General features: G+C 45.8%; 1 protein-coding gene across 5 annotated transcripts in view; it reads left to right on the plus strand.

The window, feature by feature from the left end:
- The window catches only part of GON4L (gon-4 like), a 2357623-nt gene that overhangs the window by 1056391 nt on the left and 1276932 nt on the right, over nt 1–24300 (plus strand). For all 5 annotated transcript variants that reach the window (XM_069649947.1, XM_069649953.1, XM_069649967.1 and 2 more), the window contains one exon: nt 17687–17773. In XM_069649947.1, the coding sequence (XP_069506048.1) occupies nt 17687–17773 (87 nt within the window). The remainder of the gene's footprint in view (nt 1–17686; nt 17774–24300) is intronic.

The raw sequence follows: 24300 nt of genomic DNA on the forward strand, positions 1-24300 counted from the left end.
CAGAAGGGAGGCTTTCTCCAGGAACCCAATAGTGAAGCACAACAATGTTGAAGAAGGAATAATGTCAGAGTTTGAACTTTTTTTTTTTCTTTTACTTTGGAACGGAACCCTTAAAGCACTACAAGCTAGAACTTTTTTTGCTCAGAAAGGAACTGAGGAGTGGAGAAGGAAGCCAATCTCTGAAGCAAAAATCTGCCTGCGATTGTAGCTGTGGCTCATCGTCCAGAAGAAGGGAGTCATTCTTCTGGACAAAGAAGACCCACTATTTTTCTTTTTAGTTGTACGTGGGAGGGCTAGAAGTAGGTATTTTGACAACACAGTGGAATTTTTATTTAATTGGACATTATGATTGACCCATTAGTTCTTTATCAGAGGCAGGGAAATCTCTTGGAGTTGGGGAGAGTTATGTTTCCTCTTTATTTTTGCGTGAATTATTCCTACAGGAAGGTCATGGCTAAATCATCAAAGGCCTTAACATAGTGTCCTCCAGTAAAAGAAATTAATGAATGATTAAGGGGGCACCTTGGAAAAGAGCCCTCTAGAGGAGCCAGTCGTTTCTTTTTAATGCAGCCCTAAGAAATCCACTTCTAGAGCTTTGGATGAAACCCTGTTCGGCAGCTGTAAAGATGGATTTCCAAAATCATCCCTGGTTTGAGGAATTTGGGAGGCCAATTAATGATAAACTGGGATGTTAGGGAGAATGTTCAGTTTAGTGCTAAATTCCTCCCACCTTAGAGACGCCCATCTCTTTTGCGAAACCTTGGGAATTTGAACTTTTACATTCTATGTGTTTTCTGTTTGTTTCTTTTGGTTGTGGAGTCTGACAAACTCCATAGGCATCATCATTTTTACATTGTCACACAGCACCTTCAGTACAGTGGCACAGGGAAGTCTTTCAGATTTCCCAAGGTTTAAATACCTTCTCTTGGATAAACTACTGTTTCCAAGAGCAGTGAAGTGAAATTGACTTTACTTACATTTGTAACTTTCTAGACCCAGCACACACTATCTTTCAACAGGGTGCTGGTGGGGTTACTTAGTATCCCCTTTGTCTAGCTTCTTATATAACATTTTTATGTTACCCCTTCCTCGATGAATGGCTGGTGGTAGTGGTTTACTTTTAAGTACTGTGGTGTACATTTCCCGCAGGCTGCGTTTGCAGCTGCAGTAAAGCACCCAAGGGTGCAATTTTCGTCAATATGGCCCGGTCTTCTTTTTTTGCCATTTCTTTGTGGAAAGGTCCTTCTTGAGATTTACTCTGCGTGCCAAACCAGGTTTGGTCCCTTTGTTCGTTTTGTCTTTGGCGGAATTCACGAGTGAAGCCTGCCTCTGGCTCCAGGGTGTCTGGTGGGGGCAGGAAGCAAGGGAGGGCCCAAAACTCCCTGTGCTTAGTCTCCTGGGAGACAAGAATGCACTCTTACGTGATTGTCCGGCTGGCTATACGGCAAGGACAGCCTCCCTGCTGGGTGACTGACAGCTAGTCTGGAATGAATGGGAGAAACCTGCATAAAAGCGAGGCTTTTTGGCTTGGAAGGCTGAGTCGACCAGTGGACGAAGGAATCTGAAGAAGAACTTGAAGAGGATGCTTGCTGCAACTCCTGGACCGTTGGTTAGCCCGGTGAAGCCCTTCTGCTGTGCTGAAACTCCAAATTTGTATCGACGGAGAAGCCCCGCAAGGACGACGTGTTAGGCAGAAACCTGTGCAGTTCCCTTGAGGACCACTGCAAAAGATTTAGGACTACAGGTGTTGGCAGTAAACCCACTTGGTAGCAGTCTGCACCACCCAGATTTACCTGGTAGCTGTGGCTGAGCAGTCAGACTTCTCTCAAGAAGAGTTAGGCAGTATGCAAAGTATACACAATAGGCACTCAGGCACAATAATACAAACAACCACTGACCAGAGCTTTGGTATCAAAGTATATAATTATTTATTTAAAAACACACAGTTGAAACGCTCAGCACTCTTATTGAAAAATATTCTAAATACAGTCACTATTGTGATATATACACTCCTTTTTCCCTATCAGATGAATCACAGTAAAACACCACTTATTTTCATACAGAGGTGAGCGCTTAACTAGATTGCACTCTAATAAGTTTGTGAGAAAGGGAGGGAAAAAGACAGAATATGAAGAGGTACACCACTCTACGATTCAGGAACACTGTTAGCAAGGCAGAGAGCAAAAAGTCACTGGTGAGCCAAAGTCCAAAGGCTGGGCCCACTCTTAGAGAGAGCAAAGCACAAATGCGCCCAAGATCACACAGTTACACTAGGCTTAAAGTCTTGCAGAGGGTTCAAGAAAGAGGTTAGAGAGGCTTAGAAAAGTTTAGCCAAGGTGTCCTAGGCTAACCCAGGTTCAAAAGCCGGGGGCTAAATCTACCCTGTACAGTCGGTAGCAAGGGAAGCCAGGCGGGACACGGTACCTTAAGTGGGAAGGATCCTCCAGCGGTGGCAGTTGTTCCTGGTAGTGGTTGCAAGTTGCGTCGTCGTCCAGGGGAAGAGAAGATTTCGACTTGGAGGAAAGATGAAGGTCGTTGCACTACCAGGGCAGAAACCAGCCGCAGAGTTTTCCGGTTAAAGGTGGTACCTTTGTTTCGCGGTCGTGGTAAAACGTGGTATCCCGGTTGCCGGGGTGCTTGGCACGGGCAAGGCGGCCACGAGGTACGTCGGGAAAGCGAAAAGACGGTGAAACTGGTTATCCCCACCAGTCAAAGGAAGAAGACTCTCCGGCGGGAGATCTCCTCTGTCGTTGGGAAAAGTGGTGAGGCAGTCCAGCAGGGCTCCACCGGTGGTGGTGTCGTGGCAGGTCGGCTCAGCTTCTCCCTCGTCAGATTCTTAGGTCCTGTGGCGACTTCTGAAGTTCGTGTCCCCAAAGCCCTGCTTTTATGCAGCAAACCCCCATTCACTCAGCCTAGCTGTCACTCAAACATGCTAAGCGGTGAGCCGGCCGGCTCACCACTTGGGCCAATCAGGATGAAGTGCGACTTGAGTTGCCTAGGCAACTCAGTCCAGGGTGCCTAAATTTCCCTCCACCCCTCCTAAGTACCCCAGACAGAGTGGCACCACTTTGGAGGGCTTCTGTGGAGAAGCCCGCCAAAAAGTGGAACAAAGGGCTCGACTTGGGTTGGAGTCACAGAAGAGAACACAAACGCCATTTTAGAATCAAGTTTTGGCAAAAAATACCAACCGGAGAATTAATATTCATTAAATAAACCGGCGGTATGTTCGAGGCTACCGTAAATAATTAAATAAAGATAGCCTAAAACAATGGGAAATCCCATAGAAAAATATTTGCGGTTGAATATAAAAAGTAGTATCCACTGCCACCAGCCAAAACTCGATCAGGGGGGACGGAGACGTGCCCCATCGACTAACCGACCCCGGGGCAATCGAATTGCCCCGACCAGTACGTCCATAATATGATGGTTTGTACTGGTTCTGTTCAGAATTTGAGACTAGTAAAGTCAATGGTGACTTTACATGCCCTGGGAGACAGTAGTCAGTCCCAGGGTATGGAGTCTATACTGGGGGGTCACTAAGACACCCCTGTGTCACTGCACTGAGGGTGCTGTGTAACGCACATCACAAAAACAAATGAAACCCTATGGAGTAAAAGACCCCATGGCCCATTAAACACTTCTAGATTCAAAGAAACCCACTCAAATCATGTCCAAGAGTGAGGGTAAAAGAGTCTCACTCTTGGCAGGAGAAAAAAAATAAACCCCAAAAATCCAGCAAAGCTGCTGGGGGACTCACTAGGTTAGGAAATTCAGCCTAAACAGAGAATTCTCCCTAACACGACTTCTCCCTTTTGAGTTGGTGGGACCAATCAACTCCAAAGTAAGCCACCTGGACATCCTCTCTGAGCTGGTTGAAATTCCACTGTAGTTGCTGCTGGAACCGAATAGCCAGGGAGAGGAACACCAGTTCGTGTGCGTTGCTTTTAAGCTGGCCAAGAGCTCCAGGAAGATCCTCTGGGCTCCCAGGAAGCAGGACTGACCGAGCCTGAGCCACCTCCAGAGTGCTGGACCCGAGATGCAAGGAAAGCAAATCTCGACAGCCAGGAACCGCCGTGTTGCTATTTGCGGTAGACGCGAGGAGCTGAAACACTGAAGTGCCACTTGCTTGAAGATTACTCGTTGCGGTCGGTGACAATCCCATTGCAGTGCAGCAGTCCCCAGAAGTCCTCCCTCTTGTCCCCATGACTGAGACCCAGCAACACCAGGATCTGCAGAGATGCACAGGAACAAAAGCAATCTGCTGTACTTTTCTTCAACCTAAAAGGTAATGTATAGTCTAAGAGAATTTACCTCTTGTCGTGTAGCCTCACTTGTCCTCGTTGGAGACTTGTTTTGGTTACTCTGTAGAGTTGCTGTGAGCTTCTTTACATCACAAGCCTTACCAGCTTATGGCCCTATTTTGATTTCTTCTTATTCTAAAACATTGTGCAAGACTTTTACTTACCTGCAAGAAGTGCTTCAGCTCGCCTTGACTTTTGCTAACTTAACATTGGCTGGCCTGGCTCCTTGAATGACTCTTCTCTCCTCTGCTTATTTGTTGTGTCTTCCTTCCAGGAAGGGGTTAACTAACTTTGCATTGGGAGGTATCAAAAATACTTACTAGACAACGAGATCGCTCACATCATCTGCAGCGACCTCAACGCAAATTGCAACCCTAACGTATCCCCGGGTCAGCAGATGAGACAAAACACATCTGAGAAAAGAGGCACGCTATGGAATGAATTGAGGACCTCGCAAGGTTTCCATAACATCGACCTGGCCCTCCCGGACCAGGGAAGACTCCCCACCTGGGAGAGAGCCAACCTAAAGGGAACGATGGACTACATCTTTGCTACAGATGCAATGCTGAAACTAATAACCTTCGAAGTAATTCAAAAATCGGCGAGCGATCACAATCTTCTACAAGCTACATGTAACTCCACCTCAGTCACCATCGTATCAATGAAGGGAAACCGCTCAGGGCAACCGCTTCAGAATGACCGCCGGGAGAGTCGAACAACTAACCCGGAGCTACCAACTTAAACTCAAAGCTAGCGACCGCCCAACAGCGTAATCTGACTACCAACCCCTGTTAAGCCCCTTCAAAGACAAATCACGACTGCACACCCGGCCACTCCCCAGGGGCACCCACCAGTACGACAAACAGGTGGTCGGCAAGCGCGCGGCCCTAAGACAACTCAAAAGAAAAGTGAGAATCTTCAAAACACCTGCACTCCTACTCCAAGTAACGACAGAAATAAAAAACTACAAAGCATGGATAAAACACCGTTGAGCCCTCCTTTACCAAAACGACTCAGAAGAAATACTAAGAAAACGGGCAGGCAGAAACACTGGGAAATTCTGGGCCCTTATGAAATCGCCAACTGACCAGAGTGAAACTGTCCCGTCAAACGGAGTCAGCGAGGATCGATGGAACCAACATTTCGGGGCACTATTCCAAGCACCCAAGCCCTACGTACCGACCCTCCAAGACAACCTCGACACCGCGTCGGCAGATGCCTCTGACACAGAGGACATTACCACAATCATCATCAAACTCAAAGCCTTGCAAGCTCCAGGCCCTGATGGAGTTACCAACGTCTATCTTAAAAACCTTCCAACAAAGTGGGCCCCGTTCATCAGTTTAGTCTTCAATAGGTGCTCAACCTCAAGATCGATCTCCAGATCATGGACCTTGTCAACAGTGGTACCTATTTACAAAAAAGGTGATGGATCCAACCCACGTAACTATCGCCCAATAGCCCTTCAGGACACTATCGTCAAGATTTTCGGAATGCTCCTCTTAAAGAAATTCCAAGAGTGGGCAACCACAGTCAATTCAGCAACCACAGTCAACCTAATGTTAAGCATCATCAAAAACAAAACCCTAGAAAGCTCTTCAAGACTCTTCCTGGCGTTCATAGACCTAACACAAGCTTTCGATCTGTTCGACAAAGAGCTGTTATGGTCAAAGCTCCACTCCTGGAACTGTCCCGCTAACATCCTAGCTCCGATCAGAGCTCTCCACACGGCCACTACTGTGAGTGTAAAACTCAACAGACACGGACTACTCATCAGAAATACCAACTTGCAGAGAAGTCGAGCAAGGCTGCACACTTGCTCCAGCACTGTTTGTTTCCTTTCTGGGGGATTACAAAGACGCATGCTCTAACATCAGAGCTTCCACTCCAAAAATAGGGGGAACACTCATCCCGCATCTCATGTACGCAGAGGACATAACATTGGTAGACCAGACGCAGATCGGCCCCCTAAAACAACTAAATCGCCTCTCAGATTACATCAACAAATCAAATCTAGATATAAATAAGACCAAGGTCCTGATCCTGGAGAAGAAAGTGAAAAGATCAAATACTTTCAAATGGAATCTCGGAAGGGCACAGATCGAAACAGTGCCTAAGTTCAAATACTTTGGCATAATCGTGGACTGTTCACCAACAGAAGCGAGCATGCAAAAGCACCTCTGGGCAAAAACACGCTCTCTAGCAACTCCGGCCCGTATGGTAGGAAAGAAATTTGGATGCTTCTACTTAATTCCAACTTTAAACTTCTACAAGGCAAAAGTCGTCCCAGCCTTAACATATGGAGGCAAAGCAATGCCCACAATTCCGGCACCTCTCTGGCAAAAACTGGAGGGCTTCTTTTGGAGATCTGTGCTTAACCTGCCCCAATCCACTTCAATGGCAATAATTAGGAGAGAACTTGGCCCGACCTCCCTCCAACGCCACAGTGGACCTTAACAGCAGCTGCCTTTTCATAAAAACAAGATTGTCTGAAGGGACTCCCCTATACAAACCGATTGACACAGAAAGGAAAGCGGATAGATGCAGCATGCTAACAAAATGGGCAACACAAATCATCCAACAGCACAACCAAATTGCCTGCTCCGAGGAGAAACTAATCGGGAACCCTTGCAAAATCAAAAGAAAACTTGCAGAGCTAAACTGGATCTGCACTTCAGAAAAATCAAAGGAAAATAAACTCTTGATGCACCTGCCAGTCCAGCAAATGAAACTGAACGAACCTCCACAATACCTCAACAGATTCCCAAAAAGACCTCTTCGCCAAGTCTTCTTAAGAGCTCGACTAAACCTCCTCCACACAAAAGAAATCCTCCACATCAGAGGCCAATCCGACAATAACACATGCAGACTTTGTAAAGAAAGCGACAAAATCGAAACTGCTCGCCATCTCCTAATAAACTGCACAAAAACCACTGAAATCAGGAGAGCATATCTACGACCTGTAACAGCAGAATACAATACTCCAGAAGAGGAGGCTTGGTGGCCTTGACTGAGTGGCTCAAACTTCCTGGACAATAGCAGCGATCCTCCAAACAGCCCTGGAAGAATGCAAGTAATACTCCCAAACTGTCGAAGAGAACAGGATCGCCCTCACTGACTGAAGAAGACTAGTCGGCCACAATCTCCTTGTAAAATCTACTAAAGTAGATGCATACAAGTATAAAAATAAATTCAAAAGTACTTGCTGTCTTCAGAATATTTGCATGATCTCTTGTTTGCTATAATAACCTTTTCCTTTGACATACTCCTAAGAATATTCTAAATGCAACAGTGATATATAAATGTCCCCAGCAACCTTACTATTGAAGTCACCTGAGGCCATAGGTAGTGTCTGTGGGCCATGGTGTTTTATATTGCTCCCTTCTGAAGAAGGCTTACTCTAACTGACTGTTAAATTAATAATTGTTTAATCAAGAAACCTTGTGTGTAAGAGTTTATTTTAATACTTGTCATTGTGAATCTCTGTGTAACTCCCCTACAGCTCACATTGACCCCTCTTGAGATGAGCCTGGCTGCTCAACACGCTACCAAACTGTGTAGTACAGACTTCTACCAAAGGTTGGGTTACTATTGCCAGGAGGTCCGGGTTGAATCTTGCGTAACATGGGAAGACACTGAGAGGTTATTGTTCGGCAGAAACCTGTGCAGTTCCCTTAGGGACCACTGCAAAAGATTTAGGACTACAGGTGTTGGCAGTAAACCCACTTGGTAGCAGTCTGTACCACCCAGATTTACCTGGTAGCTGTGGCTGAGCAGTCAGACTTCCCTCAAGAAGAGTTAGGCAGTATGTAAGGTATACACAATAGGCACTCAGACACAATAGCACAAGCAAACACTGACCAGAGCTTTGGTATCAAGGTATATAATTATTTAAAGAGACACTTGTTGAAACACTCCAGCACTATTATTGTAAATCACTTCAAACACTATTAATCTATATACATCCCTTATTCCTTATCAGATAAGTCTTAGTTAACACCACTTATTTCCAGACAGAGTTGAGCGCTTAACTATAGATGGCACTCCAATAAGTTAACGAAAAAGGGAGGGAAAAAGGCAAAATGTAGGAAAATACACCACACTAATACTTAGAAACTCTTAAGCAAGGCAGGAAAGTCAAAAGTTACTTGTGAGCCAAAGTCCATAGGCCGAGCCCACTCTTGGAGAGAGCAGGGCACAAATGCACCCAAGATGACACAATGACAACAGGCTTAAAAAGTCTTGCAGGGAGTTCAGAAAGGGTTTAGTTAGGCTCAGAAATGTTTAGCCAGGGTGTCCCAGGCTAACCCAGGTTCGAAAACCGGGGGCTAAATCTACCCTGTACAGTCAGTTGCAAGGGAAGCCAGGCGGAACACGGTACCTTATATGGAAAGGATCCTCCAGCGGGGCCAGTTGTTCCTGGCAGCGGGTGCAAGTCGCGGCGTCGTCCAGAGGAAGAGAAGTTCTCGACATGGAGGAAAGGTGAAGGTCGTTGCACTGCCAGGGAAGAAATCAGCCGTGGAATTTTCCGGTTAAAGGTACCACGTGGTTGTTTCGTGGTTGTGGTAAAACGTGGTATCCCGGTTGCCGGGGTGCTTGGCACAGGCAAGGCGGCCACGAGATGCTCCAGGATGCGAAAAAAGGAAAGCAGACTGGTTATCCCCACCAGTCGAAGAAAGAAGACTCTCCTCTGTCATTGGGAAGTGGTGAGACGGTTCAGCAGGGCTCCACCGGTGGTGTCGTCGTTGCAGGTCGGCTGAGCTTCTCCCTCTTCGGAATCTTAGGTCCTGTGGCAACTTCTGAAGAACCAGTCCTCAAGACCCTGCTTTTATGCAGCAAACCCCCATTCATCAGTCCTAGCTGTCACTCAAACATGCTAAGTGGTGAGCCGGGCGGCTCTCCACTGGGCCAACGAGAGAAGAGTGTGACTTGGGTTGCCAAGGCAACGCAGTCCAGGGTGCTTAAATCCCCCTCCACCCCTTCTAACTACCCCAGACAGAGTGGCACCACTTGGAGGGCATCTGTGGAGAAGCCCGCCAAAAAGGTGGAACAAAGGGCTCGAATTGGGTTGGGGTCACAGAAGCGAACACAAACGCCATTTTGGAACAGAGTTTCGGCAGAATATACTAACCAGCGATTTTATATTAATTTAATAAACCAGCGGTATGTTCGAGGCTATTTTAAAAAGTGGTAGCCTCGAACAATGGGAAAATCCCATAGGGATATACTCGCGGTCGAATATAAAAAGTAGTTTCCACTGCCACCAGCCAAAACTCGATCAGGGGGGACGGAGAGGTGCCCCCTCGAACAACAGACCCCAGGGCAATCGAATTGCCCCGACCAGTACGTCCACAATATGATGGTTTGTACTCGTTCTGTTCAGAATTTGCGACTAGTAAAGTCAATGGTGACTTTACATGCCCTGGGAGACAGTAGTCAGTCCCAGGGTATGGAGTCTATGTTTGGGGGTCACTATGACGCCCCGGTGTTACTGCACTCAGGGTGCTGTGTCACATGCATCACAAAAACACATGAAGCCCTATGGAGTAAAGACCCCATAGCCCATAGAACACATAGAGTCAAAGAAACCCACTCAAATCATGTCCAAGAGTGAGGGTTAAAGAGTCTCACTCTTGGCAGGAGAAAAAAATAAACCCCAAAAAATCCAGCAAAGCTGCTGGGGGACTCACTAGGTTTGGGAAATTAGCCTTTACAGAGAATTCTCCCTAACAGTTATCCAAAACCCATTCGGGTAAGGTAGCTAAGCAGTCAAGGCTTAGTCACAGAAAAAGTGTGAGTGTGGTTTAGGGCTAGAATAGGTCCACGCAGAGCAACACTAATAATTCAAATTGGACTATGTATATAAAAATACTGTTATTTATTAGGCCTTCAGTTACACGCTACGCATATACAAATCGCAGGTAAGAATTGTCACTCAAAACCTTATAAAAAAAAAAATATGCATTCCCCATTATGGGAATAGAATTCCATAAGACTCAATTACCAGTGCAATACAGGTGAACAGTCAGATCCAAGGCAAAAAAGGTAGAACTCTTTAGAATCAACACAATAACTGCTTCCATCAGTCTTTCTATTTCCAACCCTTAGATGGTGTGGTGTGGGGCTGTGTGGCAATAGTCAAAAGTTCCAGAAAATAGCTCCTTCAGTTAAGTCTATTTAAACATTAAGCAGTGTGCTTGGTGGTGATTATAGCAAAGCTAGATACAACTTTTAGTAATGTTCAGGTAAGTACTTGCTCAATCCAGTACACTAGGGTAGGCCTAGGGAAGGATCCTTAACCCAGGTACCACCACCACCAAAGGTCAGGTCAGAGTGAGTTAGGGTCAGGACTTTATGCCCAATGATACTCTGTGGGGAACAGGGGTTGGGGGGGATGGGACAGAAATAGGTATGTTAACTTAACCCCCGCCCCCTCCCCCAACTCTTTCAGAGACCAGTGCAGGTGTTCAGGTTTCCATTTGGACACAATTTTCTGAGCTTGACCCAGTCGAGGAAGGCCTATGAGTCGCGAGTGCAGAGCTCACTTTGGTTTCAGGATTTTGTTTTGGTCGGACATGTTGCACAGGAATCTGTTCCAGTCAGCTTCCAGTTGAAGAACCAAAATGATGAAAGATTAGGACTTGGGCGGTGCAGACCCCCTCAGAGCACCTCACAGGATTGAAAGAAGATTGTTGCAATGGGAGTGACCACGGTCAGGCAGCAACAGATGATTGTACAGCGGCAAACAAAGAAACTGGTCCAGCACAGCTTCTCTTGGAGTGAGACAGCTGAAAATGCAGGAGCTGGTGACTTGTGGCACAAGCTGAAGATTTGCAAAGTCCAAGGCTCTACTCCGAACGAGTGGCTGCAGTGAGATCGCAGAGGAACAGAGTTGGCCAGTCGACTGGTTGGTCCAGGGACACTTTGAGGGCTTAGCAGTCACGGATCCTCAAGCAGGGGCTGAGAGGGGTTCTTCTTACCAGTCTAGGGGTAGAAGCACCCACAAAGGCCTTCCTGTGATCAGGACAGCAGAGCAGGACTTCACCGGGACAACACTGGAATCGATGCTGATCAGCTGCACAGGTCGTCTTCAGGTCATCAGCGGGGTGCTCTTCTTCGTAGAAGTCTTCACTCCAACAGTGATATGATAACAGTTGTAGGAGCCCTCCTTTTTATTCATTATTCAGGCTGTGAGCAAGCCCACCAATGGTAAGGATCCTCAACATTCAAACAGCCAGGGGTTGTCCAAACCTGGACAACTGCTGGGCCACCACATCTGCCCAGTGACAGACTTTCAGGCACCAGAGCATGTTGATTGGGACTAGACAGTCCCAAACTCGTCCTCTGGCTCACAAACAAAAAGCCCCTTTACCTGTGCAGCTTTCCCCAGTAAAAGGATTTCTATTTAAGGCATTTTCTGACCTGCGAAGGCTGGAAGGACAAAGAACAATATGGCTAAAGGACAAGCGAAACATCTCGTGGCATGGCCATCCTAGGTGCTACCAACCTATAGTAGCCATTCGTGGTGCATGCAAAAATGCATTTGTAAAATATCACAAACGGTAAAATCGCACATCTGCCACCAGCTTGTCTTAGGCACGTTGTCAAAGTAATCAACAGCCATTATATAACAAATTATATCGATATAAAGTATCCTAACTGCACTTCACTCTAAGGTGATTTGTGCAATTGTAAAAATACAAGAATTCATAGAGGTCGAGTCTCTCAGTACTGACAGTATTTTACGACTATTCAGTTTCCCCATTAGACTGAGCAAAACAGACAAGGGAAGTAAAGCAGGCTGTACTGATATCCACAATCTCAGGACAGGGTTGGAAACGAGCAAAACACAATGAGGGTCCCATAGTAATTTATGGAGGGAAGGTGCTAAAAGACAATCTTTCCTAACTTCATGTCTGAAATCCTGTCTGGAATTGAAAGATTCTCTTTGCCAGGCTCCAGTCTTGAGAGTCCCAGTTTACCAGAAACCCTCGTCAGTTGAAAGACAGGGAATTGAGGTGGGCTAAAGTGGAAATATAATGATTTCCATTGTGTGGTCTCTGAAGAACTTTAGACCCTACCTGTTAGGATCTACTTTCAATGTTCAGACTGACCTCCAATTCCTCAAGCGGCTGAATATGAAGGGGGAAAATCCAAAACTTTTCAGGTGGACCATAAGCATTCAGGTCTTAGGCCAGTATCCCAACATAGTAATGCTGTCTGGAAAGTGCAGCCAACTGGAGCCGGAGACCCATCCAGGGATGATTAGATCCCGCTGTCCTTTTTTTGTGTGCACATCTTACCCTCTGCCACAAGCTTCCCAGTACTACTGGTGGGCTCACTGGAATTTTGTTAATTGACTTTGAAGGGGAATGTGACTTTCTCACTCACCTCCTGCATTCACTTTTGAGGGGGACACTGGGCCATGTTTTCAAGATTCAGTTGATGGGAGACCTCTCCCCTTGTTTTGGTTTATGCCATCTTCCTATTGCAGCCCTCCCCACCTTAAGTGGTGTGCTGTCAGGGGCCCCTGTAGGCTTTTTTTTTTTACTGTCATTTTTTGTGCACTGATTATCCAATTTTGTCTACGAGTGCCCGCTTTTTTTATGACATGTTTTTACCCCTACAGCACAGGCCATCTTAGATGGAGTGCTGTGGGGAAGCTTTGTGTCCCTTTTCCTTTGTCCCAAGTAGCATTTTTGCTTTTTCCAGGCATCCTCTGATTAGGCTGGTGGCAGTCGTTACATTTCTTACACTTTTTGCGGGTGCATTATCACACGCTGCATTTTTGCCCCAGATAATGTGTTTTAAGCCCTGTTAAAGGTGGCCTGATCTTTGTTGGCTGCTCGATTTGATTTTTATATTTGAGTGCATGTACACCAGAGGCCTCTTGGTGCTAAACCGACAGAACATACAACAATTATGTGAAAAAGGAGCAGGAAATTAAAACAAAGTTTTTAAAAAACAACGAAAGGACAGATGGTCTTGGATGGCAAGAAAGCGTCTTCTAGCTTGCCAGGTGGGACTGAGCTCCTTTCGTGCACCTAGGCATACTTCTTGCAGAAATCACTCAAAGGCTCACCCATGTATGTGAGCTACCAGGAAGTGGGGATGGGGTCCTATCTGCCCCAAATCCACATTCCTCCAGGAGCTTTAAATGGATGTTCCTGGGCAGATTCTAGCACGCTGACTATTCACTATTGGACAGCCACCTCTAAGTTTGCATGTTCCAAGTGCCCTTATTCGAGGGTTGTGGTTAATCCCAGCCCAAATTCTGAATATAAGGAGATGAGATGGATCCAGAAACCAAGTCTACCACTGGAGCAGAGCGGCTGACGGATGCTGGCAGGCTGCTGCAGAAAGCAGCACAGACTCAGCCAATACCACTACATCAAAAACCATGACCACCTACTCGACATCAAAGACCTCCGGGAGGTGCCATCATCCTTTTGACTGGTGGGTGCAACCAGCCATCTGTCCGACTCACGGTCGATCGCCAGTTTTTGATCGCCTTAGCGTACATCTTTGCAGTTTCTCTGCAAGGCCCACATCCAGCTGTTCCTTGTGGCAAGCACTTCTGTCTGGTAGGACAGCCTCTAGACTCTGCTGAGGGGCAGGCAATCGGCTAAGCTGCCCTCCACCAGGAGAGACGCCTGCTAGAACCCCGAAACTCTGCCACTTAGTTGCCAAGTGCTTTCTGACCCTGCTTGGGGTCCATGCAAGATGTGAATCCATCCAGTCATCCATTAGGCTCTCTTTCGTGTTGGGACAATCTAGGTGTCTTACCCTTTACACAGCCCAATCGCTACAGAGGTACATGGAGATAACTGGTAGTCATCATTCTTAAGCGCACATCCCGACAACCATGCCCAATGACCACGATAGTGAGGCATATCTTGCCAAGTAATTTGCTGTCACCGTTTCCAACTTTCTTGGAGTTTAGGGGTTTGAGATCACTTGTATACCTTAAACGACTCCCTCTTCCCATTGGGTTTGCATTGGGCGCCGAGTCCTGCTTACCTTAGTGTTCTCTGGGGCTCCGTGAAAGTTGTGGTGTCTGTGTCAGTACCTCTGTGGGTCATCCTTTTGGACCGCAGGGTGGTAGGTGCTTCTCCCTACAAATTAATTTAAATCTTAAGTACCGATTTCGCTTGTTGTTTTTGCTCTGCTCTATCTTAAATACATTACTAGTCAAGTAGGCCTTGTCAAACCAATCACCTCATATCTCAGGACCCTCTTTAGGATTCCCAGAGACTTGTAATAGGCTAGGGATGGACTTCTAAAGACAATAGTTGTTGGGGAAGTTTTCCTAAAGTCCACTTGAGGTAAGACTTCATAAAACTATCCCAATGGTATACAGGTCCCCAACTCTTAGTACCAGTCTGTACTACTCATGGAACCTTGGTAGAGTGGCAGAGCAGTCAGGCTTATCATAAGAGGAAGATGTGAGCGGTAGGTAAGTACACTGAACCCAGTTAGTAAAGCAGATCAAGTTAACACACCAATACATGTATATAAAATAGATTTTATTACGTACACAAGATGTTTTAAAATACTTAGTTCATTAAGCCAGAACACATAAGATTACTTGTAGATACTTTTCAAAGGCCACTGCTTAGTTTGTAGTTGCTTGCAGTTACAATTGTGAGTTTGACACTAATGACAATTCCACAACGTTATCGGTAATACCGTGCACTCATGTACAGACTACCATATACAGTAATTGTATTTACTTAGCAAACCCACATAAGATAATGTCTTTGGCGAAGAACAACAGTTGGTTAGTCAAACAGTAGCAGAGCTTAAGGTTTTAGAGATGTTTCGGAGAAAACAAATGCTTTTAAGGTCCAATTCCTTGCTAGCAGCAAAAGTCAGTTCAGAAAGAGCTTTAAGTCTTACGAAGCAGGGAAACGGCAAATGTTCCTGAGGATACCTCGTCTCTAATCAAAAGATGCTTGAAGAATAACACAGCGTCATAGACCCTGTTAAAGAACTCTCAAAAGGGACTCAAGGCGGCAGCTTGGGTCAGGGGTAAGAGTGGCCACTCTGGACACCTCTTTGTGCACTCCAGTGCTCTGGAGCGACCTCTTGGATTAGGGTAAGCAAGGTGTCCGGTCATTTGGTCGAAAATAAATGGTCGAATGACCATTTGATCGAATCAAAATGGTAAAAAAAAAAGGGTTGAATTTATTTATTTATTTATATATATATATTTTAGTTTTGGTTGCTTAAAAAATATTTTTTAGTAAAGAAAAAGGGGGTTTAGGGGGTAACCCCCCCTCCCCATAAAATAAAAAAAAAATGTAAAACAAATTCGACCTTTTTTTTCTGACCATTTTACTTCAATCAAATGGTCATTCGACCATTTGGTTTTCGAGCAAATGACTGGTAACCGGTAAGCAAGACCTTTTCACCCCACAGTACCTTGGGTTAGAAGAAATGTTTGTGTCTGGATTCTCCTCTATGCTTCAGCGATCAACCTGGTCTCCGGATTCCTTGTTCTGGTGATAAAAGGCAGGACAATGAATGGGATGTCTCGGCAGTAGTCTCGCGAGAGGACCTCTGGCATGGACTTCTTCAGTTTCTCTGGTCAGTGTGCGGTTTTGGTGCCATTTCTGCAGCACCAACAAAGGACACGATTCACCCGGTCAATCTTCTTTGAAATTCCTGGCGTTCAGCACTCTGGTGAGGGGACTTTAATGATTCAGCCTGTCTCTCTGGCGGTTCACCGGGAGCTCAGCAAAGACTTGAAAGTATTTGGTCTTTCAAAGATGATGCACTGCAATTGGATCAGAGGTCTCTTGGTATTCGGGGTTTGCCGCACTGGAGAGGCACAGCACCTCGGGAGATGGTTTAGATTGTAGTTCATCTCAGGACTGGTTTGCTCCCACCAGTCAAAGGGGAGAAATTGTCCTCTTTGGAGTGCCTCTGTCGCATAGAAACTGGGTCAGAACAGCAGTGGTCGCTTCAGTGTTGCAAAGGGTCGTCAGGCTACTCTGTTCGTCGTCTTCCATGGGTGACCCTATTGTGCACAACCAAGACTGTGAAAACAGTTGGTGGTAAAGAATAGCACAATAGTTGGTAGAACACGTCCACTGCCACCAGCCATAGCTAGAAGGTTGTCTATGTGACTTAAAAGTCACAGGAGCACAGAGAAGGGGGATACTAGGCCCAGAGATTGTATCTCTACAGCTCTGAAATCTCTTCACTGGCTCCCCGCGGCTGCAAGAATCAACTTCAAGACCCTCTGCATTGTCGACAAGGCTTTCTGGGGCCTGGGACTGCTCTGCCTCCAACTTTCTCTTCCAAAAAATCTTCCTTCTCGAGCTCTGCACTCATTCACCTCCAACTCCCTGAGGGTCAGACGCTTCTCCAAGCAGTGTGTTGGGGGCAGATCTTTCTCCTCGGCGGGTGCCTCCCTCTGGAACAGCCTCCCTGCCTCTCTCAAACTTGAGCAGAACCACCTCTGGTTCCGGAAGCAACTCGAGACCTTCCTTTTCGCTTCTGCTTTCTCTTCTTCCTCTCCCCTGCTGATGCACCTGACTGGTCCGTGCACCGGTCATCCTCTGAACTCGGGCCCCGGTCACCCTCTGAACTCAGGCCCCATGCTCCTGCATGTCCAGTTGCCCTCGCACTGCCTCCACACTCCCCAGCACATTAGGGTATGTATCTGCAAACCTACAGTTCCTTCTCTATGCACTTATGAGTCACCCGCTGGCTGCACTTGTGAGTTAACTGCACTCCACCCTTCCGCTCCCACCTGGCACTTCTTCCCTTCCCTCTTCCCCGCCCTGGCGCGATCTGAATGAGACCAGGCCTAGTAAGATAGTTATTTTGTCCTCCCTTGATTCCCCCTCCTTGTCATGTCGCGCCTAGAAACACTTGTGTTCAGGCGTGTATGTACCTTTTTTAATGTGCATGAATAACTTGGTGTAAAGAAATATTTATCACTAAACATCTCGATTTTACAGTTTCATCTTATTTATACTCGCTTACAAAATACTCTTGTTCCAAATTGGACTTACTTTTTTACTCCCTTATCATATTACTTCTAACTCTCACTCCAAAATATTATCTTCAGCACTAGATAGACTGGTTCACAGGGGAATTGCAGAGTTTTACCAACATGGAGGCCATAAACATATTTTCAAGGTTCTTTTTGTATTTAAATATTTAATTTAGCATTTGTTTTCAGATCTGGGTGGTTTCTTACGAAATTGTCAAAAATATAACTAATTTTAAAGCGGAAACCATATATGGGAAACACTTTTTAGTTTGTTCTGTAATCTTGTCCAAAAGTGGAAGTATTTCATATTTTTGAATGTCGATATCCATCTTGGAGAACTAGGATTTCGAGTCAGTAACTGTTTAATCTTTTTTTTCAGCATGTCCAGCTCCTGACACAGATGCAACTGCTTTGCAGCATCAACTCCAACCTGAGTGCTGAGGCCCAGAGCGCCAGCATTTTCTTGGTGAGATGATTGCAATCCAAGTGAAGTATCACTGCTTAATCATAAGAAAACGTGCATGGGATACTCTCTGGGTCATTTTCGACTGCTATTTCCTTCACCCTTCACCCTTCACATTTTGGACCTTGACAAGAAGACCCACTTCCAGCTTCACCTCCTTAGAGGCATTCTCCCTTTCCTCACCTCTCCCCAGAAGCTCAACGTTGCCAGAGCTCTGATGCTCTCTAGGCTGGACTACTGCAACAGCCTCTTCCTCAGTCTCCCCCTTTCCTCTGTATGCCCCCTTCAGCTAATCCAGAATAGAGCTGCAAGATTTATTCTTGGCGTCAAGCCTAGGGACTGTAGCTCTCCAGTCCTAAGATCAATCCACTGGCTCCCGGTGGCCGCAAGGATCAAATTCAAGACACTCTGCATCATCCACAAGACTTTCTGGGGACTGGGACCACGCTATCTCCAACCTTCTCTTAATGAATACTTCCCTGCTAGAGCCCTCTGCTCCTATAACTCCAACCCTCTGCTTGCCAAACGCTTCTCCAAGTAGAGAGTGGGTAGCGGGTTTCTCTCTTCGGCTGGTGCCTCTTGAACAGCCTCCCTGCCCCTCTGAGACTTGAGCCATACCCCCTTGAGTTCCCAAAACGTATAAAAACCCTGAAAATCCTTTCTATCTCTTTCCCTGCTAATCAAGGCACTGCTGCTGAGACTCGCGGCCTGGACCTTCATGCATCTCACAGGTTACCAGGCCCCTGCCCGTATTGACACAAACCTCCTCCACCCAGCACTGCCCTTGTGGGCCCCCTAGCTGGCAGCTGTGCATCCCACTCTTGGGATTTCTCCACCCTAGCACTTAGCCAGCAGCCTCCTCCCCTGGAACCCCTCAGTGCTTCCCTCCAGGGCTCTCACCAGCACTTGCCCATACCTTGCTCCCTCACCCCCTCCCTCTCCGATCCCCTGCACTTCTCTTCACTGCACTTGCACGTCTGAATGTCACAAGACCTAGTAGGACCACAAATGTATATTTACTATTTTCTTTTGCCATTATTTACTACCTTGTTCTCTCCCCACTTTGTCTTGTGGCACCTGGAAACACAATTTTCTTGTATAGGTGCCTAACAAATTCTCAATTTATCAAATCATTGATGTCCCTGACATTCGCCTCATTCATACAAGTGTATTGAGTCATGAATTTTTGCCACCATATGCTAATTTTTTCAACATTGCCAGTACGTTCATTTGCGTTTGTTCCTTCTACCAATATACTCATCTTTGAAATGTCACCCAAGCACAGTCTGGTCCCGAAATATTTCTCCTAGCCATTGACTGGCCTCACACCGCTTTGTGCTGACTCACAGCATCAGAGAAACCTCTTGCTTTGGAGGGTAAGTTATTTTTACTTGTACAGATCTATGTTAATCTTCTTCACACGGTTCCTTTTTTCCACAGGAGGAGACATGGTATTTGGGACCGACACTACTATACCGTTTCTTATTTTTGACCACCTTCAGGCCTTAAATCCTGTTGGGAAGGATTTCTCTTTTAGCAATTTCCCTCCATGTTCCTATGGACCCCCAAACGTTTTGCTTTTGAACCTGTCCTGACTTTTTATAGGGAAGTGAAGCCTTCAACTTCACAACCCTGGCATTTTGCTAATTTTGTTATGGAGAAACTGATCAGTCGTTCAGACTATCAGTAGTGGGAAACTGTTACCTTTATGTCTTTCACCCTTTTACTTTTTAGTGACTACTTTTTAACAATGCACACAGCATTTTACCATGCAGTGGAGTGGGGATACTTTTGTATCGTCCTAGTCTTTTACACTCGGGAGTTTTGGTTTCTTTCATATGTGCCTAAAAACAAGCTTGTGGCAGCAAATATATTTTTACAATGTTTGTGATTTCTAGTGTGCGCATTCACATTTATCGTGTTTGGCTACTGAGCGTGGCTAGTGCCCTAAAATGTCCACCCCACAAGATTTTCGATTATTCTTTGGCCATAGTGCTGTTTGGCTTTCTTCTTTCTTTGGCAGGCCTGGAAATCCCATATAAGGTCATCCATTTGCCCTGGAAAGCTGCTGCATTTGCTGGCTAGTGATGCTTGTGTGTGTTGCTCGCAAAGGGGGTGGGGCTGTTTGGTCCCATTCCACATCCGTGGTACCTGAAGGTCTTGGTGTGTGGTATGAGTGAAACCCTCTGTGGTCCCTGATTGGACCACTGCTGGCTGTTTGGTGCAGATCCTTACTATTGGTGGGTTTGGACTTGATTCCAGGAATAATCTTGGATAAGAAGATGAAGCCATTTCTTCAGATCCGCGTTGGAGCCAAGTATCCTGTGTAGAAGAGCAGCTGACTGAAGGTTCTTGGACGACTCCCGAAGCGGCCCAGCATACCTTCCTGCATTTGGCCCGGTGAAGCCCTGCTCGACTACCTGATCTGTGAAGGCCCTGAGCAGTGCTTCAACCCTTGAACTGGTGGGACCTACCAGTCTCAACTCGTTCTTGAGAATCCAGCTGTCCTTGACTTTCCGAAGAGTCCCTGGACCACCCAGTGGACTGACCAGCACTCCAATGGGCTACCTCCCTAGAGCCGTCGCCATTCTGTGTTCATCGCCGGAACTTCGCTAGTCACCACCTCGTGAATTTCAGCCTACTAGCTACAAGGGATTCTGCCCTGGAAGGTCTTCTTAAACCGTGACCGGAAGGAGGCCAGCCGTTGCCTGTGTGAGGTGGCCGTTGCTGGAACTCCCTTTCTCGTCTGGTAAAGTGTCTTGAAGTCTGCGTCGGTGCATTCTGCATTCCTTCATCTCCAATTGTGGCACTTTTCCTGGAACCGAATGGAATAATCCTTGCACCCTCAGTTCTTGGGCACCTCTACTGGAGCCAACGGCGGTAAAACCGACTTCCAGCAGCCCCCAGTCAATCCGTCTAATCATCTAGGAAAATTGGAGCCTAGAGGGTGGGGGGTTGGTGGGTGGGTGGGGTGGTATGTAAGTAATCGCACACATAAGTTTCCCCCCTATTCTCTTTAGAATAAATGTTGGTTATTCCATTTCATCGCTTTTTGATAGTGTGTAAAAGCCACTATATCTAAAGATGGGAATATCATTTTACCAACCAGAAACTTTGTTGAATATCTTCTGGTACATTTCACCAACACAAGAACTCTTCCTATATCACACCCTTTTTCTAAGAAGAAGCTTTGACATTTGGGGACAAGGTCCCACTCATCCTAGGGATTGGACTTAAAAAGCTAGGGTAGGTTTTTTGTGACTGAGTTCCGTTGTACAGCATCACTACTTACCTTATTTTAGTTGAATATGTTATTGAAGGCATTTCTAAGAATGTGTGTGTGTTTGGGCCTGGAATAAATATTGTATTTTTGTATTAACCTGTCTAAATTGGATTGTGTGGATTCATTGTGGACCCCCTGACCACACCCACAATCTTGAGACTAATCTTGACTGCTCTCAATTGCTACATTGATTGGGTTTTGGCAAACCTCTGAGTTAACCTGTTCATTATAACTAGGGGGTCCTACCTAAAATCTGTCCACCAGGCCAGATTCTAGAAATTCATCTCAGCACCTCCAAGTCTGTCTTCTAGCCCTGGAAGGACTGTGGGTGGCATATGTTGGTCTCTGAACCACCCGCTTGCTGTGACTGGTGCTTTGGAAAAGACCAAAATAAGTTAGGTTTGTGACACCCTCTCCAGGCTCCTTAAATCAATGCTGCAATATATGGCCTGTGTTTTCCTCGCCATGAACAAAGACTGTGGAGAAGGGCTAACCAAGCAGATAGGAGCTGAGAGGGAGAAAGGGATAAAAACGCTACTTTTATGCTGGAGTCTTATTCCACCCATACCCACACTACATCTCTGAAGCAGCACCACTGGTTCATGTCCCAGTGATTGAGTGACCCTATCACTTGCCCCACCATCACAGTGATGGAGTTTATTCTGTCACTGGTCTCTTAAGGCCTTCCGTTTACCACAGTCAAAGAGTATTTGGCGGCCCTGTCTGTGTTCAAGAGGTCCCCAGACCAAGGTTCCTTTTTTTTTCTATTCCGGTCAGGGCCCAGTCCCTGAAGGGCCTTCTAAACATGTTTCAGATAACTCATTGACACTCCCACGCATCCCGCTCAAAAGGTTCTGTGGGTTGTCACTTCTGTCCAAACGAGAAGGCATCTGGGGATGGCTCTTGGATGACCACTTGGGGGTCGGATGGGGGTAGAGGGGGGGGCTTAGATCACTCTGTTGGGATGTATCCTTGTTAAAGTTTTTACCGACTGATTAGCCTCCTGTGGTTTTTCCTTCTGCAGCATTCAAACGTGAAGGGGGAGGGAGGAACTGAAGCATTGGGCGTAGTGACGTGCTATATATACACACAATGCCTGACGTCACTTCGGTAGCTGACAATCGGGAGGAGAGTCTGTCCACTACGCCCCATGTCGACAGGTTTTCCGAACAAGAGATTTAACAAGGGGGGTCCTGGGAGTCCCTCTGCCAGACATTAGTCCTGGTTACGAGGGACTTACCCAGAGTCTTTAGCTCACTATCTTTCACAGAGAAGAAATATCCCAAACATATCAGTCTTTGTCCTGCCCTGGGGCAGTCCAGCACCGAAATGCGAGGCAATTCTCCTCTGAACAAGAGTACCAACAGAAACCCCAGACACGTGTTTCGGTCTGGTTGGACCTCATCAGTAGGGTGGATCTGTGCCTCTCTAAGAATAGTGAGCAAGGGGTCCACGTCTGGATTCCCCTAGTAACTTAGGGTGAGACCCAAAGTTACTTAAATATGCAGATTTAACAAGGGGGGTCCTGGGAGTCCCTCTGCCAGACATTAGTCCTGGTTACGAGGGACTTACCCAGAGTCTTTAGCTCACTATCTTTCACAGAGAAGAAATATCCCAAACATATCAGTCTTTGTCCTGCCCTGGGGCAGTCCAGCACCGAAATGCGAGGCAATTCTCCTCTGAACAAGAGAGCTGGATGATGGATATTTATCAAGATGAGGAATCTGCGGGAGAAGAATCCATAGAACGATCATTACGGTGTGTAATTTCTCCATCTAGAAGGTTGTTGGTCAAATAAGTACTAGCAAACATGCTTCCAACAAATCAAGAATATAGACAACAGCCTTAAGTAATGCAATCTTGATTCTACCTCACTCCATGAAACACAATGTAGGAGACTAGACTAACATAACCACTAAGTACTTAGAGGTAAAGGTTCCTAGAAAGGAAAAGGGTTAAACCATTGTAGGAACCTGGTCCAGAGTGATAACTGACAACCAGAAAGATTAGACATCCAGTACTGGGCCTGTATAGGTCAACGTTCACCCCACTCTTATTGTTAGAAACACTTGAAATAAAAATAGTTTACTATTTATTTTTTTTGGGCATGTTTTAGCAGAGGCTTTCAATACCATTTTACAGTTGTAATAATAAAAAAGATTACTATTATACAAATACATTACAACGCAATAACCACATTTCAAGTTATCTACAATTAATCACTTGCATATAAATTACCATTGACAAACACCACAGTTAAATGAACTCAACCTAGGGATTATACTTTGTACACTTTAGAATCCCTCTATATAAAGCTGAATGTATGTATATATGCGTTTGTCCGGCTATGCAAATCCACACCGTTGAACCCATGTCTACCAACATTTGCATAGATCCCTCTTTTGTCTGGGGCAAGCAAGATTGTAGTCCATGTTCTGGATGCAAAAATCTTATTTTTATATCGGGCCACTCCAAATATGGGAAATGGCAAGGTTACAGTTTACTTAATTTCATTCACAAGAAGAGAGCAAAATCATTCTTTCTTGGACATTTTCTCAAATGTGCGCAAGCCATTTTGTGGCTGAAACATGCCGCACAAAAAACAAACATCACTTGGAAAAGCTCCATCTGATGCAAAGAGAAAATCAATATCAAGAGCTTCTGAAACGCAACAACAAACAGCAGCACGACTTGCCGACCAGAGGACAAGAGCAATTTTCTCGAGGGCAAATGAAATGGCAGAGCAAGCTGAAGCAAGACTTGCTGACAAGAGCAACATCCTCCAGGGCACATGAGACGCCACTCGATCAGGACAGTGGCAAAGCTGGATACCCCAGCTAATTTCTTATATTACCATACATCATTTATATAATTGCTTCCTAAAGGTAAAATCAACGTAAACATTTGATACATTACTACAGAGCAAATTGTTATTCAAATTATCTGTAATTTTAAAAACAGTTCCTTTCAAATTTAACATTCTTTTTTTGTGAAGTGCATTTCATATGCATTACAACTTTTCATCCCATTTAAAACCACCTACCAGAAATTATAAAGTGCAATTGTAAATGCTGGGACATTTCCCAATAGGCATCTGCCCCAAAACGATAAGGTGCTCATAGTCTCATTATTATAGACAAATTCATTTAGAATTTCTTCCCTTATCGCGGGGCAAATAGTCGGAACATGCCTCTCAATCTTGTTAATGTTGTGACACAATCAGCAGGTGCTCCCTTTTTTTGGGATG

The sequence above is a fragment of the Ambystoma mexicanum genome, chromosome 1p (genome assembly GCF_040938575.1).
Source record: "Ambystoma mexicanum isolate Mex_15411 chromosome 1p, UKY_AmexF1_1, whole genome shotgun sequence".
In the NCBI taxonomy this organism is placed as follows: domain Eukaryota; kingdom Metazoa; phylum Chordata; class Amphibia; order Caudata; family Ambystomatidae; genus Ambystoma; species Ambystoma mexicanum.